Source organism: Diachasma alloeum, unplaced genomic scaffold (assembly GCF_001412515.2).
Source record: "Diachasma alloeum isolate Michigan unplaced genomic scaffold, Dall2.0 Dall_scaffold_00203, whole genome shotgun sequence".
In the NCBI taxonomy this organism is placed as follows: Eukaryota; Metazoa; Arthropoda; class Insecta; order Hymenoptera; family Braconidae; genus Diachasma; species Diachasma alloeum.
The window spans coordinates 2,466,614-2,480,788 of NW_021680368.1; the positions used below are offsets into that span (position 1 = coordinate 2,466,614).

Below are 14,175 nucleotides of genomic sequence, written 5' to 3' on the forward strand. Positions count from 1 at the left end.
ATAAAACGAATTAAATTAAATTAATTGAGAATATTTAGCTTGAGACGATTGCGAAAAGGAGTAGGAAGCGAGTTTTGAATGAGAGTGAGTAAAAATGGCAGCACTGTTGCCGGAAGTACCCCTCATTGTTTCATATTTCCACCAATCCCAACGTTCTCAGCATTCTACAAGCCGGTGAAGTACAGAGTGCCGATTGGATGCTCCAAAATGCACATCAAGCAGGTAATTAAGGAATTTTACCCCTTAATTATCGTTAATGGACCCCTCAAGTCATCTGGAATATCTATCAATCACTTTTTCTTTCCTTTTTCGTGAAGAGAAAACACTTTATTCTTCGTTTCAGATCGTCATCGAGAACTTCAAGTCCTACAGGGGACACCATGTTTTCGATGGCTTGCACCCAGGACACAATGCCATAGGTTTGTAACAATTTTTTGCATTTTGCTGGTGAACAAGAGGGCATTTTCAAGAATTCTTGGACGATTTGTTGGAGACAATGGAGGGGATTTTTTTTCAATGATGAAACCGATGATTGGTGCAGGGATTATGCAATTATCTTGGTAATGAGTCATTTTAGAGGAAAACGTCACAAGATCATTTTTGTAGCTGAGGAAATTCTCCACAAAAAATTCCTTCTGACATTTTCTCCTAGAACCATTAATTACCGAGATAATTCGACATTTATCAGGATCCAACAATGTTCATCACACTTCTGCAATATCAAATAATCGATCATCATCATGATTTCAATGATAATCCCTCCTAGTTGGTCTCAACGGTTCCGGCAAGAGCAGCCTCCTGGAGTCCATCAGCTTCGTCCTGAGCGACCGCTACTACCCAATCCCAGAAGACCAAAGGTTCTCAGTGATCAACAACAGCCCCATAAACCACACGAGATCGGCCTCAGTCGAGATAATCCTCTCGAACGACGACAATGTCCTCTCAGTAGACGCCCCAGAGGTTCGAATCCGCAGGGTGATCTCCCTCGAGTTCGACCGCATCACCATCAACAACGAGAGCTTCGAGCCCGCAGACCTCTTCCAGCTCCTCTCACCAGTCTTCCCCAGGGAGAATCCTTACCACATCATTCGACCGGACGATGTGGCTCATCTAGTCACTGGCTCTGTCAGGTGAGAAGCCAATATTAATGATATTTCACTCCAATAGAGAATATTTACTGTGGAGTTAAGAGGGGAATGTTCTTGAATGGAGAATTACGAAGTCGTTATGGAGAGGAGAATATGTTTTACTTGAGAATGTCCAGAAGATATTTTTGAGTTAAAGGTTCAGTGGTGAATGAGGAATCTTCATTCTTGAATTCCGGATTTCCACATTTTAAACTCTTGAATTGAATAGTTTGCATTCAATATTATTCTATCTTTGAATGTAGAAAACTCATTTTTGAGTCCAGAATATCTGATGATGAAGAAGAGAATACATTCAAGAATGTTTAATTCCTCAACTCAACAATCAACATTAAAGAATAATTATTCTTGAATAAAAAATGTACCATCTCTTCAAAAAATTCTCCCAAAAAACTGGATAAATTGATAAAATTAGATAAATCCCCTTAAAACTCACCCCGAAAATTCAATTCATCTCAATCCCAAAAGCTCTCCCCAATCTACCCAGATTCAAAATGATATTAATCAATATTAATGATATTTCATTCAAATAGAGAATATTTATTCTTGAGTTAAGAGGGTAATTTTCATTCTTCAGTTCAGGATTTCCACATTCTTCAATCTTGAATTGAATAGTTTTCATTAAAAAATCTTTAATTCTTCAAATCAACAATTCAATAATTCCGTAATTAACATTGCAGAATATTTATTCTCAAATAAAAAAATGTACCCCCTTCAAAAAAATTCCCCAAAACATTAACCCCCTAAATCTCACCCCAATTCCCCAGATTCAAAATGCTATTAATCCACATTAATGATATTTCATTCGAAAAGAGAATACTATTTACTCTTGAGTTGAAAGGGGAATCTTCATTCTTGAATTCAGGATTTCCACACTCCCCAATTTTGAAATAAACAGTTTTCATTGAAGAATCTCCAACTCCTTAATTGAACAATTCAGCAAAAGCACTCAAAAAATATTTATACTTGCATAAAAAGCGTGCCTCCTTCAAAAAATCTCCCCAAAAACATTGATCCCCTCAAAACACCCCAAAAATTCACTTAATCTCACCCAAAAACCTCCCCAATTCCCCAGATTCAAACTGATCTCCACAGCAATTGGACTCCCCGCCTACCAGAAGCGCCTGGAGGACCTCCTCTCCAAGATCTCCAAAAAAACCGAGTTCCTCTCGCAGAAGAAGCCAGAGATCGTCGCCCTGCGCGAGACGCTCTCCCTCACTGGAGCCAAAAACTCTCGCCTGCAGAAGCTCACCGAGAGAAAACGTTACCTGGACCACAAACTCTGCACCCTGACCGTCGGCAGTTTGACGTCACACCTTCGAAAGCTCGACGAGGAGCTCCTGAGAGTTGAAAGAGCGAAGGAAGCCTGCAGCCAACTCCCTGAGGAGCTCCAGGCGCTCTCGCTCGAAGAGTCCGAAATAAAGAGGAAGCTCCAGGGGTTGAAGTCAGGAGAACTCCAGAGCTTCGCCCAACGACGCCAGAACCTAGTCTTCAAGATCTCGGCCCTCGAGGAGGAGTCGCAAATGCTCGAGGAGATGCTGCTGAAGGCAAGAAAAACCGTTGAAGAGGCCCCCCACGAGCTGGAGGCCCACGAGGAGCAGATGCTGGCCCTCTTCAGGAGGAGGAAAGCCCTCAAGAGTTCCCCCCAGGTCTCCAGCAAGTCCCCCCAGGAGGAAGTGCTCCTGGAGAACGAAGAACTGGAGAGCAAAGTGGCCCAGATACTCTCCCAGAAGATTGAATCTGAGGAGAGGCTGAACGCCCTGGAGAAGCAGTTGAGGGCAGCAGAGCTCCAGCTCTGCGATCACAAGAGGCAGAGGGAAAAGTTCCTGGAGTCCAGGCAGTACCTCCTGGGGGACGTGAGGGCAGCCAGCCTCCACGACGACATCGAGGCCCTGACGAAGGACGTGACGACGATCAGGCAGCAGCTGCAGCTGGAGGGCATCAAGGACGTCCTCGAGGGGATCGAGTCTGTCAGGAAGATCCTGAAGGCCTGGAGGAAGAAGGAAGGCATGGGCTACTTCGTTAATGGAGTCAAGGGGGTCTTCCTGGATGTCTTCACCATCAGAGACCCTGGGGTGGCCCTTGCTGTGGAGGTCAGGGGTGCTGACAAACTCTTTCACCACGTCGTGAGGGATCAGGAGGTGATCGACGAGATCATGTTTGAGAAGGCTGAGCGGAAGCTGGGGGGAATCGTTAAGTTCATCTCCCTGAAGGATATCCGACGTCAGAGGGTCAGGCCTCTGACGAAGGAGTTTGATTATCTGGCCTCGTACCTGGTGCCTCGTGAGGAGGAGTTCAAGAAGGCTGTGGATTTTGTCTTTGGAGATACTGTTGTTGTGAGGAATACGAAGGTGGAGGTGGAGGCTGCCAGGAGGTGTGGACTCCGGTGGATCACCCGAGAGGGGAAACAGGTGGGTGGTGGAGATTTTTAATATTTGCGCGTAAAAAGGAAAAATTTCGCTGGATTTTCATTTTTCATGTTTCATTTAATATTTTTAAAGGTCATGTTATCTTAAATTATTCCAAGGGATGTTGCTGGAAATTAAGAGAAGATTTATATAATTTTCATTTTGACAATTTTGTTTTTGTTAATTATTTGAGCTTTATCATAGATTCATGAGGGTGTTAATATTTTTGTAATTAACGTTAATGATTGAGAATTAACGTTAATTGTTAATTAGTAACTATTCACTTTAATAATTAACGATTCAAATTAATAGTTATTTGTTACTTTTATTTATTTATCTAATTTATATAATTTTTATTTTGATGGTTTTTGACGTTTTTGTTAATTCATGAGAGGATTAATATTTTTGTGATTAACGTTAATTATTAACAATTAAGGTTAATTATTACCTATTAACTTCACTAATTAACTATTAACGTCAATAATTAACCATTAACATTAATAACTATCTATTCATTCTAATGATAAACGATAAATGTTAATTATCAACAACTAATGTCAATCATGAACTATTAACGATTAAGAAGACATAATTGACAATTAACGTAATTGTTAATAATTAATATTTACTCGCGTTAATCATTGACATTAATAGTTAACAATTAATAATTAACAAAAAATCATGTTTACTCACGTTAATACTTAATATAATTCGCTAAACATGAAAATAATTAGTGAAACGTCGTAAAATGGCACTTAAATATTGCATTAATTTCAATATTAAAGACCAATGAAAATGCCTCACAGCATTCATTACAATATTTACCAGGACCGAGGGAAAGTCAGAGGTGACCAGCCAGACGGAAATTTTTCTCTCGTAGGGCTCTACGAATTGTACCGAGAATCCAGAGACAAACTCGAAGACATGGAGATTAAATGGAGAGGGCTCCTCAGGCTCGAGGAGCTCGACTTCAAGGTCTCCGAGGCGAGACAACACTTCTTGAGGCTTGAGTTCGACACCGAAGAGGGCTCGATACAACTCGAGAGGATAAACAGGGTTTACATGACCTTGAAGAGGTCCCTGGAGGAGAAGAGGATGAGGTTCGAGGAGTCGAGACGCAAATTTTTGGCTGCAGGAGGGGGAATTGAGGAGTTGGGGGGGACTTCTGTGGATGGGGTTGAGGCCGCCATGGAGGAACTGCGGAGGGAGTCCTCGTTACTGAGGAGAGAGCTTGAAGCAGCGACTGGGGAGATTCGTGTTCTCGAGGGGAGGCTGGAGTCCCTGAGGACCATTTTACTTCGTCACAGGGAGGAGAAGGACGACCTTGAGCTCTGGTCTGGGGACTGCTCCCCAGATCTCCTCAGGACAAGACTTGCTGTCATCCAAGAGGATCAGAGGAGAATCCTGGAGAGGGAGAAGGGTTGGAAGGCAGCGAAGGAGCACGTGGAGATGATTAAATTTAGGGTGGATACTCTGGAGATGGAGATTAAGGGGCTGAGGGAGTGGGATCTCAACCAGGGGCCCGTCCCCTTGGTCCAGGACGCGGGGATCTTCGAGGCATTGGGGAAGGAGGAGTTGCAGGCGAGGATCAGGGACCTGGGGAGGGACGAGGAGGCTCTTGGGGCTGTGGAGCCTGGTATCAAGGGCAAGATGGAGGCGTTGGAGGGACATTTGAAGGCTTTGGAGGATCTGGTGGTGAAGGAGGAGGAGAGGAAGAGGAGTTACGTGGTGGAGGTGGAGAGGATTGAGGCGGAGAGGGTCGAGGCCTTGAGGGCTGGATTCGAGAGGATCAACGAGTTTTTTGGGGAGATTTTTGGGGAGATTGTGGTGAATGGGAGGGCTAGGCTGTATCCAGTGGATGAGGATGGGGGGGAGGTGGAGGATGGCGATTGGGGGAGGGTCAGGGGGGTGAGGATGAGGGCGACATTTGGTGGGGGGCAGGAGGTGGAGAGAATGCATCAGCTCTCTGGGGGACAGAAGACTGTCATCGCTCTGACTTTGATATTTGCTGTTCATAGGTTCAAGCCAGCGCCTTTTTATTTACTTGATGAGATTGATAAGGCACTTGATGAGAGCTTCAGGGCCTCTGTGGCTGGGCTGGTTCATGGGTTGAGTGGGAGTGCCCAGTTTTTGATCATTACGTTTAGGGAGGAGTTGTTGATGCAGGCTCAGAGGTATTTCAAGGTGACTTCGCGTCATGATTGTTCACATGTGGAGGGCTGCAGTAGGGAGGAGGCTGTGGAGATCATTAGGAGCGATCCTGAGGAAGAGTGGAGAGCTATTTCTGATTTTTTTTTGGTATGAGTGATTCATTTATCTTCAATTTTTCCTTGATGTTTTTTTTGGGTGATTGATTCTTCTATTTTTTTCGTTCTCACTGGAACGCTTTTGTTGGAACAAAATGAGAGTTTTCTCGACATTTCCCATCAGGATCACCAATTAAGCGGATAATTACAGATCTATTGTAATTATATTTAATTGTCACTTGTTATCATTGCGTTAATGTTCATCCCTATTTTTTTGAGTGAGGTTGGATGGAACTTTAGGTGAGAAAAATGAGAAACAAATATTCAATCCTTATAATTCAATTTCGGTACGGAACAATACATCTATTTGTACTGTATCTTATAAGAAACGACTGAACCTGACGTGAAATAAAATGAACTCACATTAAATTCATAGAGAAGTCCAGTCTGATTACGAGAATGAATAAATGAATGATGAATATCCCAATTCCCCAGGATATTATTGATGTGAGAAATATATTTTTGGGTTGAGGATGCAGCAGACGACTCAATTGCTGGAAAATATGGAAAAAAATTACTAAAAATTCCTATTACTTATTTTTCTGATTGTCAAGGAAAAAATTCTCAAAACGATTGAAAATTTAAATCTCTTTAATTGAGAGGTTTCTACTAGAACTAGAATTTAGAATTTTTCTTCTTCTGTGGTTGACTCTCGAAACAGATGAAACTCTGTTCTCAACTTGAAATTATGACATACGCTAGGTTACAACGATGAACGTGAGTTCCCACCATGATGTACAGTGGTCCAGTCCACGTTTTCGTCATCTGGATGACAACCCAGGTACCTCCGTCCCTCAGAATTAAAAATCCGTAGCGAAGCAGTAAAACTGTTCAAATCGATTCTAACCCCTGGCCAGTTTTCAATGAATATCTCGAAATCTAAGGGAGATAGTGAAAATTTCATCATGACCTTTTTTATAGCCCTTGATTCGCTCTACAAAAAAGGTTATGACGAAAATTTTGCTATCTCCCTCGGTTTCGTAGATATTCCCGAAAAATCAGCGAAACGATAACACGGTTAAAGTAGATTGTAACTCTTGGCCAGATTTCAATGAATATCTCGAAATCTAAGGGAGATAGCGAAATTTTCATCATTACCTTTTTTATAGCCCTTGATTCGCTCTACAAAAAAGGTTATAACGAAAATTTCGCTATCTCCCTCGGATTCGTACATATTCCCGAAAAATCAGTGAAACGATAAAACAGTTAAAGTAGATTGTAACTCTTGGCCAGTTTTTAATGAAAATCTCGAAATCTAAGGAAGATAGCGAAATTTTCATCATGACCTTTTTTATAGCCCTCGATTCGCTCTACAAAAAAGGTCATGACAAAAATTTCTCTATCTCCCTCGGATTCGGAGATATTCCCCGAAACCTCAGCTAAGGGCTGAACCCACTTGAACTGTTTTCACTTTTCGCTGCTGAATTTTGCCTCAAGGACTTGACGCTCACGTTGAAAGAGTTTCCAGTTGATAATGCCCCACATCCCAGCAACTCCGATAAATCCCTATACATCGGAGTTCGCGTACAGCCCGGAGCACCATCCCTCGGAGAACCCCAGCTGTCCAACCAGAAAATCCCGTAAAATCCGTGAGTCATGGGATGATAAGTATTTTATCACCGATAGTCGTAAAAACGGTGCTGACGACATCGCGAGAAATGGGGAATCATCGGTGGAAATTATAGCCATGCTTCTGCCGTGTGCTCACCCTCCGAATGGTCCCATAAACAACGCAAATATGAGCCTCTGGAATTTCCATCTGCAGAAGCACTCGATGATCACGAGGTGCCATCGAAAACTTGTGATTTCTGTCAAACTTACGAATGTCGGAAAGGTATTTCACCTAGATTCGTATGGGGAGGGTACAGTTTGGTAAAAATTATGACTAAACTTTAATTATTTTGTTGTATTTGACAAATTTTTAGGAGAATTTTAAATGAAAATGCAATAGTTCCATTAAAATTTTTCAATTTTTTAAATGAATAATTGAGTTTATGAGATTTTTTATTCACAATATTTTGAGAAAATGCGAAAATTATACTTGAAGTTTAAATATAACATTCGAGTCATAAAAATTTAAATATAAAATTTAAATGATAATTGTTTAAATAATATATCTTGATAAAAATTTCGGAAAATTACGACCTGAAATTCAGAAATCATTATTAGGACATTTTCCTTCATCTTCAATGATGGAAAGGAATTTTATCGGGATTCAAATTAAAAATTATACCTAAATTAATAAAATTTCATATGAAAATGCAATAATTCCAGTAAAAATTGTAATTTTTTAAAGAATAATTGTCTTTATGTGATTTTTTATTCAAAATATTTTGAGAAAATTTGAAATTTATGCTTCAAGTTTAAATATAACATTTGAATGATAAAAATTCAAGTTTCAAATTTAACCAATGAAAGTTTATTTAAGGAATCTTAATAAAAGTTTCTTGACAATAATTCCTGAAATTCAGAAGTAATTTTTACCAAATTTTTCATTTTTCTAAATTTTATTTTAATAATTTTATTGCCTTTTAGGATTTTTTAGGAGAATTTCAAATAACTATGCAATACTTCACGTATCGAAAATTGCATTTTATTCAAATAATTGGGATCATGCGAATTTTTCACTTGAAATATTTTTTTAGAAATTGAACAATTCAAACTTTAGTTTCAATATAAAAATTTGAACGATGAAAATTTAGAGATGAAATTTAAATAATAAAATTGAAACATAAAATACAAATAATAATAAAAATTTGTAAAAAAATTCAAAGAAAATTAGAATTTAGAGAGAAAACAGCAAAATCTTGATGAATTTAAAAAAAAATGCCTGAAATTCCTGCAATTTTCATGCAGACCGACACAGAAGATCGATTCATAGTGGTAGACCACGTGACAGACCCACTGACAATGCGGAGAACCCGTCTGATGGAGCCGTACGTGATAAAAATCCGACAGGAGCAAGTCCTGCAGCTTTACGGTTTGGACTTCCAGAGCGTGAGTATTCCCAGGTCAAAACGCGTTCTGTTTCGCCGGCGGGCGGGAAAACACTGTCGGTCGAGGCACCCGCCTCGAGGGAAGATACCCTACCAGAAGTCAATGACGCAGGAACGTCCGTACGAAGAAATTTACCAGAAAAACCTAGCGAATTCGATTTTTCCACACAACTTATTCTATTGAGATATTTTCTACTGAATTTCCTGAGCTCAAATTGTCCATGTTTTTTTCATTCTCTTTTTCTTTTCTCGTCATCAAGAAAGTTAGACAAGAAACATGGAATTTTTGAGCCGAGGAAATTCTATAGAATATTTTAATAGAATAAGTTGTATAGAAGAATCAAATTCTTTTTTTTCTACAGAAAACTTTATATTGAAAATTGTAATAGAATCGGCCGAAAACTAATCGAAATCCACTAGAATTGTCAAAAAAATTCGCTACGTTTTTCTATTAAATTGTTTCATGCGCGTGTCGATTTGAAATTTAGGTTGTCAATGCTGAGGCGACAGAGGAGGTGATAAACAATGAGAGGGAGAATTTCCTCGGTTGCGATGACTATTCGGATCATCCGACCTGCGGGGAAATGTTCTACAGGGGGGTGAAGATACCGCACAGTCAGGTACTGAATTTTTCCGCAATTTCTCATTCAGAAAAAAATTTCAAAATCTTTAAAAAAAAAAAAGGCTAACTTTTTGATAGAACGTCATAAAATGATTACAAAATAGCATTTTTTGAAAACTACAAGATATTTTTATCAACAATTTGATAATTTTATTATTAAATAATTATTTTAAAATTATTAGGAATTATTATCAGGGATTATTAATTAATAATTAATTACAATTGATTATTATTCATAATTTTAACTAGTAATTAATAATTAGTTAAAATAATGAATAATAATCAATTGTAATTAATTATGAATTAATGATCAATTTTATTATTAATTTAATTATTTGATTACTAATAATTTCGCAAATTTATTCAATTCACGAATTCAACGATTTAAAATCTCGAAATGAGTAGAAAAGCCCTTAAATGACAGCTCTAAAATCCAAAATACTATCAACGACCAACTTCGAAGTATCTCCCCAGGGCTTCTGCTGCCCCTGCGACACAGATTTTTCGTTCCAACTCCCCCCAAACTCGACAGTATCCTCTGACGGACCTCAATTTCACCACAAGAGGTTCAGATATGACGCAAAGTCGATGGGAAGTCCCTCAGAGGCTCTTCAGTCACCTACACCACTGTCGACATCCCCCCCAAGTCGCCTCAAAGCGAAGAAATATTCGAAACCGGGTGACGCCCGTAGACCCCATGTTGACTCTCCGAATGTCACCCCGAAGGAGTACCCAGAGGTATCAATCGACAGATCCCTCCGCGAGTCCCCAACAAACACCTCCGTCGATCTCGATTCCCGAATGAGCCCTGAAATTTTAAAGCAAGTAGAGCAGCCGCTCATCCCCGAGGAAGTCCGCCACATTGTCCGAAGAAAATGGAGCAGAAATCGTTTGAACAGACTCCGCAGGATATTAATGAAAAGTCACGGCTGGAGTAATGAAAAACGTCATTCAGACGTTCCTCATGTGCCATCGCGCATGAGAGACTCTCCCCCCAACATTTCTAAACAAATAAAACCTCATGAAGTTGAAAAAACTCATCCCTCCAATCTCGAAGATTCAAGACCTCCCGAGGACCTCCGGTCCCTCCCGCCCGTTAAAATCGTCGAAACTGCGTTCCCGCGTACCTCAGGCCCCCGAATAATAATCGATCGCTTCAAAATTCCGCCTGATGTCGCCAAAAAATTCGTAAACCGCAAACCTCTGCAGTACGCGACCAGCGATTCCCCTCAAGAAATAAAAACAAAGCCCTCCGTCAATCTTGATTCCAAAATGAAATTAATGAAGTTGATGAAAAGTTATGTCAGGAGCAATCAAAAACGTCATTCAGACATTCCCCATGTGCCATCGCGCATGAGAGACTTTCTCCCCAAAATTTCCAAACAAATAAAACCCCACGAAGTTGAAAAAACTCATCCCTCCGATCCCGAAAATTCACGACCTCCCGAGGACCCCCAAAAAATAAAAGCAAACCTCTCCGTCAATCCGGATTCCAAAACAAAATTAATGAAGAGTCACATCAGAAATAATGAAAAACGCCCTTTAGACTCTTCCCCCAAAATTTCCAAACAAATAAAACCCCACGAAGTTGAAAAAACTCATCCCTCCGATCCCGAAAATTCACGACCTCCCGAGGACCCCCAAAAAATAAAAACAAACCTCTCCGTCAATCCGGATTCCAAAACGAAATTAATGAAGAGTCACGTCAGGAATAATGAAAAATGTCAATCAGACTCTTCCCCCAAAATCTGCAAACAAATAAAACCCCACGAAGTTGAAAAAACTCATCCCTCCGATCCCGAAAATTCACGACCTCCCGAGGACCCCCAAAAAATAAAAGCAAACCTCTCCGTCAATCCGGATTCCAAAACAAAATTAATGAAGAGTCACATCAGAAATAATGAAAAACGCCCTTTAGACTCTTCCCCCAAAATTTCCAAACAAATAAAACCCCACGAAGTTGAAAAAACTCATCCCTCCGATCCCGAAAATTCACGACCTCCCGAGGACCCCCGGTCCCTCCCTCCCCCTAAACCCGTCAATCCCGCGTCCCCGCGCCGCCAAATAACAACCGACCTCTCCGAAATCCCCCCCGCCCAAAAATTCGTAACCCGTAAACTCCTGCATAACGCCCCCCGAAAAGCCCTCCCGGACCTGCGCAACCCCCCGACCGGAGACTTCGCAATTTCCTTAACCGGAAAAATCCACATAGACGGCGGCGCCCCGGGCGGTCCCATGTCAATAACCTTCGACACCCCCGGCCCCCGCAACCCGAACCCTCCCCTAAAACTAAACCGCCGATCAGCTGAGGACGATCTCCCCCAGGGGATCGTCCCCAGACCTCCCCTGAAAGCCGCCCGTTCCGAATCAACGCGAAACCTCGTGTCCAACGAGCTCCCGGAGAATGACCCCGCCGACCTTGAGACAGTGACGGCCCTCGGCAAAATCCGTCCCTCCGCCCTCCCAGACGAGCCGAGCCCTCCCCCCCTCCTCCCGAACCCGGTGCAGTCGCCGGTAAACTTGAAAATAATTGGATTGATAAGTATGTCAAATCCTCCGTCGCCGAAAGCAGAGGCTGAACCGAACAAAGACTGGCTGGGGGACGTGAGGATAGTCCCCTTGACGCCCGTTAACCCGGAGAAACAGTCGTCGATGCCCCCAGAGACGACGACCCGACCCCATTTCCTCCAGGAAAAGACGGAAAAAATAATCTCTCTTCCAAGAATGACAACAAAGTCGCGGGACGAAATTCCGGAGACAGTTACATTCTTCGTGGACAGCGACGACGAGGAGGCGACGAGCGACACGAAGGCCCAGACGTGCCCCTGGATGAGGAATTCCCCGGGAATGGAAATTCATCAGGAACAGGGGGGAAATTCATCAGGAACGAGGGAGAATGATAATAAATCGAAGCGGCCTTTCAAGCCGATACAAATGGAGAATGATGATTCAGCAACGGAAGCTGTAACGAGGAGTGATGGGCGCTCCGACGAGGACGCAAGACTGAGTAACATGCTCGCGGTGATGGAGTTCATCAGCAAGATGAAGAGTATTCTGACGGGGGAGGACTGCCACGAGGAGCCGGGGACTGTCATCAGACTCCAGAAGTTCGTGATAACACCTGAGAACACCTCCAGCATTGAGGAAGGATCGTTCGACGAAGAGAGGATAGAGAGGATATCCAACGCGTCTGGAGCATCATCTCCGGGGAGCCCGGCGAATGCAACGGAGGTTCCGTCCGCAGGGGCTCCCAGACAAACCTACATAACGAGAATAATGAATAAGCCGAAAAATAGTCGAGTGGAGACACTCGAAACTCTCGGGGGTAAATTAATCGACGAGTACCTGGAGAGGGCGGACGACTCCAGAGAGCGTCGAGCTCCCGAAGTGGGGGATCAGTCCTCTTTGGAGGCAGAGGGTGCGCCTGGAGACGATCGGCAAGTTGGGAAGGGAGAAATTGTTCGTCCCGGGTCGAGAGTGAGGAGCAAGCGGTGGCGGAGAAAGAAGAAGAAGAAGAAAAAGAAGAAGAAGAAGAAGTGGTGGCGGCGGTTTGGAAGACAATTAATGAGTCTCGACGTGCAAGATGTTCTCGATGAAATCTACGGTGATGAGAGCGATGCGGGACACAGGGTGGAACAAAGTGGAAGTTATCGGGGGAGAAATAAACGGGAGATGAGCGCCAGTGGATTTCAGATACGCGGTGGACAGAATTGTATGGATCGAAGACATCCACCGAATGTGAATCCAGAAAAATATCTGGAGTCAGCGCATTGTTTACGTTTCAGCGATTTATGGCAAGTGATTTATATAAAACGAATTTCTGGTTCCCTCTTTGCTGAGAGAAAAAGACACATACTGCAAGACGATTTATAAAAGTCGAGGTAGAAATCGATCATAATGGTTGATTTTTATTTATTTCAAGGTATTCAGTTTATAAACTTGAGAAGCCCGTTGTTGAGCACGGGGTTTATATTCAGATATTCAAGAGGAAAAATACAGGATGGAGGGATTTGACTCGAGGCGAGATGATTAGGTAAGTATATTGAAATAAAAAGTAAAATTTTCTTGGGAAAAAAAAAGCGTTAGCAGCGGAGGAAACTATTGAGAAACTGTTTTTTCTTTCGTAAATCATGTTCAGGAGGAGAAACAGCTGTTTCGCGTTGAGAAACTAATGGCTGAAAATTAATTTGTTGTCGTGTACTTGGGTTTGAAATTTTTCCAGGTTTTTGACTTTGTTGGAACGGTTTTTCGTTCACCAATAATAGACGAGCATAACTTATTATGACCTTCATTTGACCCCATTTGACCTTTTTATGATCCTATAACCTTTATACGGTCATGTATGACCTTCACGTAACTTCCATGTGACCCTATAAACTTCATATAGTTCGCTAGGGTCTTGTATGACCTTCATATGACCCTATGTGACCTTCGCATGACCCCATGACCCTTTTGTACCCGTATATGACCTTCATAAAACCTTTTTATGACCTTTCTATGACCTTCATATAGCCCTGGATGACCTCCACATGATCTTAATAAGAATATTTTTCATAGTTTTTCTCCCATGAACCATTCTCAGGAGGAGAAACTGTTGTTTCACGTCCAGAACCCACCGCCTGATAATAGATTTATCTTCTTCAACTCGTGCTTGAAATTTTCCCCCAGGTTTTTTCAACTCCCCCCCCCCCCCCCCCC

At 41.9% G+C, this 14,175-nt stretch overlaps 2 protein-coding genes across 2 annotated transcripts in view; both read left to right on the plus strand.

Moving 5' to 3' along the window:
• The first annotated feature begins 178 nt into the window (after positions 1-178).
• On the plus strand, positions 179-6,228 carry LOC107035967 (structural maintenance of chromosomes protein 3). The gene is made up of 5 exons (XM_015253636.2): positions 179-222; positions 344-419; positions 767-1,130; positions 2,221-3,556; positions 4,382-6,228. The coding sequence occupies exons 1-5, from the start codon at positions 208-210 to the stop codon at positions 5,855-5,857; spliced, it is 3,267 nt and encodes a 1,088-aa protein (XP_015109122.1). The 5' UTR covers positions 179-207; the 3' UTR covers positions 5,858-6,228.
• A 6,813-nt stretch (positions 6,229-13,041) lies between these two features.
• The window catches only part of LOC107035968 (hapless 2), a 5,173-nt gene continuing 4,039 nt past the window's right edge, over positions 13,042-14,175 (plus strand). Inside the window, exons 1-2 of the mRNA XM_015253637.1 lie at positions 13,042-13,271; positions 13,400-13,510. Of these exons, the coding sequence (XP_015109123.1) occupies positions 13,042-13,271; positions 13,400-13,510 (341 nt within the window). The remainder of the gene's footprint in view (positions 13,272-13,399; positions 13,511-14,175) is intronic.

Coding starts and splice junctions, on each gene's coding strand:
- LOC107035967 (XM_015253636.2), top strand. Junction 1,131..2,220: donor CTAGTCACTGGCTCTGTCAG/GTGAGAAGCCAA, acceptor CCAATTCCCCAG/ATTCAAACTGATCTCCACAG. Junction 3,557..4,381: donor TCACCCGAGAGGGGAAACAG/GTGGGTGGTGGA, acceptor AATATTTACCAG/GACCGAGGGAAAGTCAGAGG.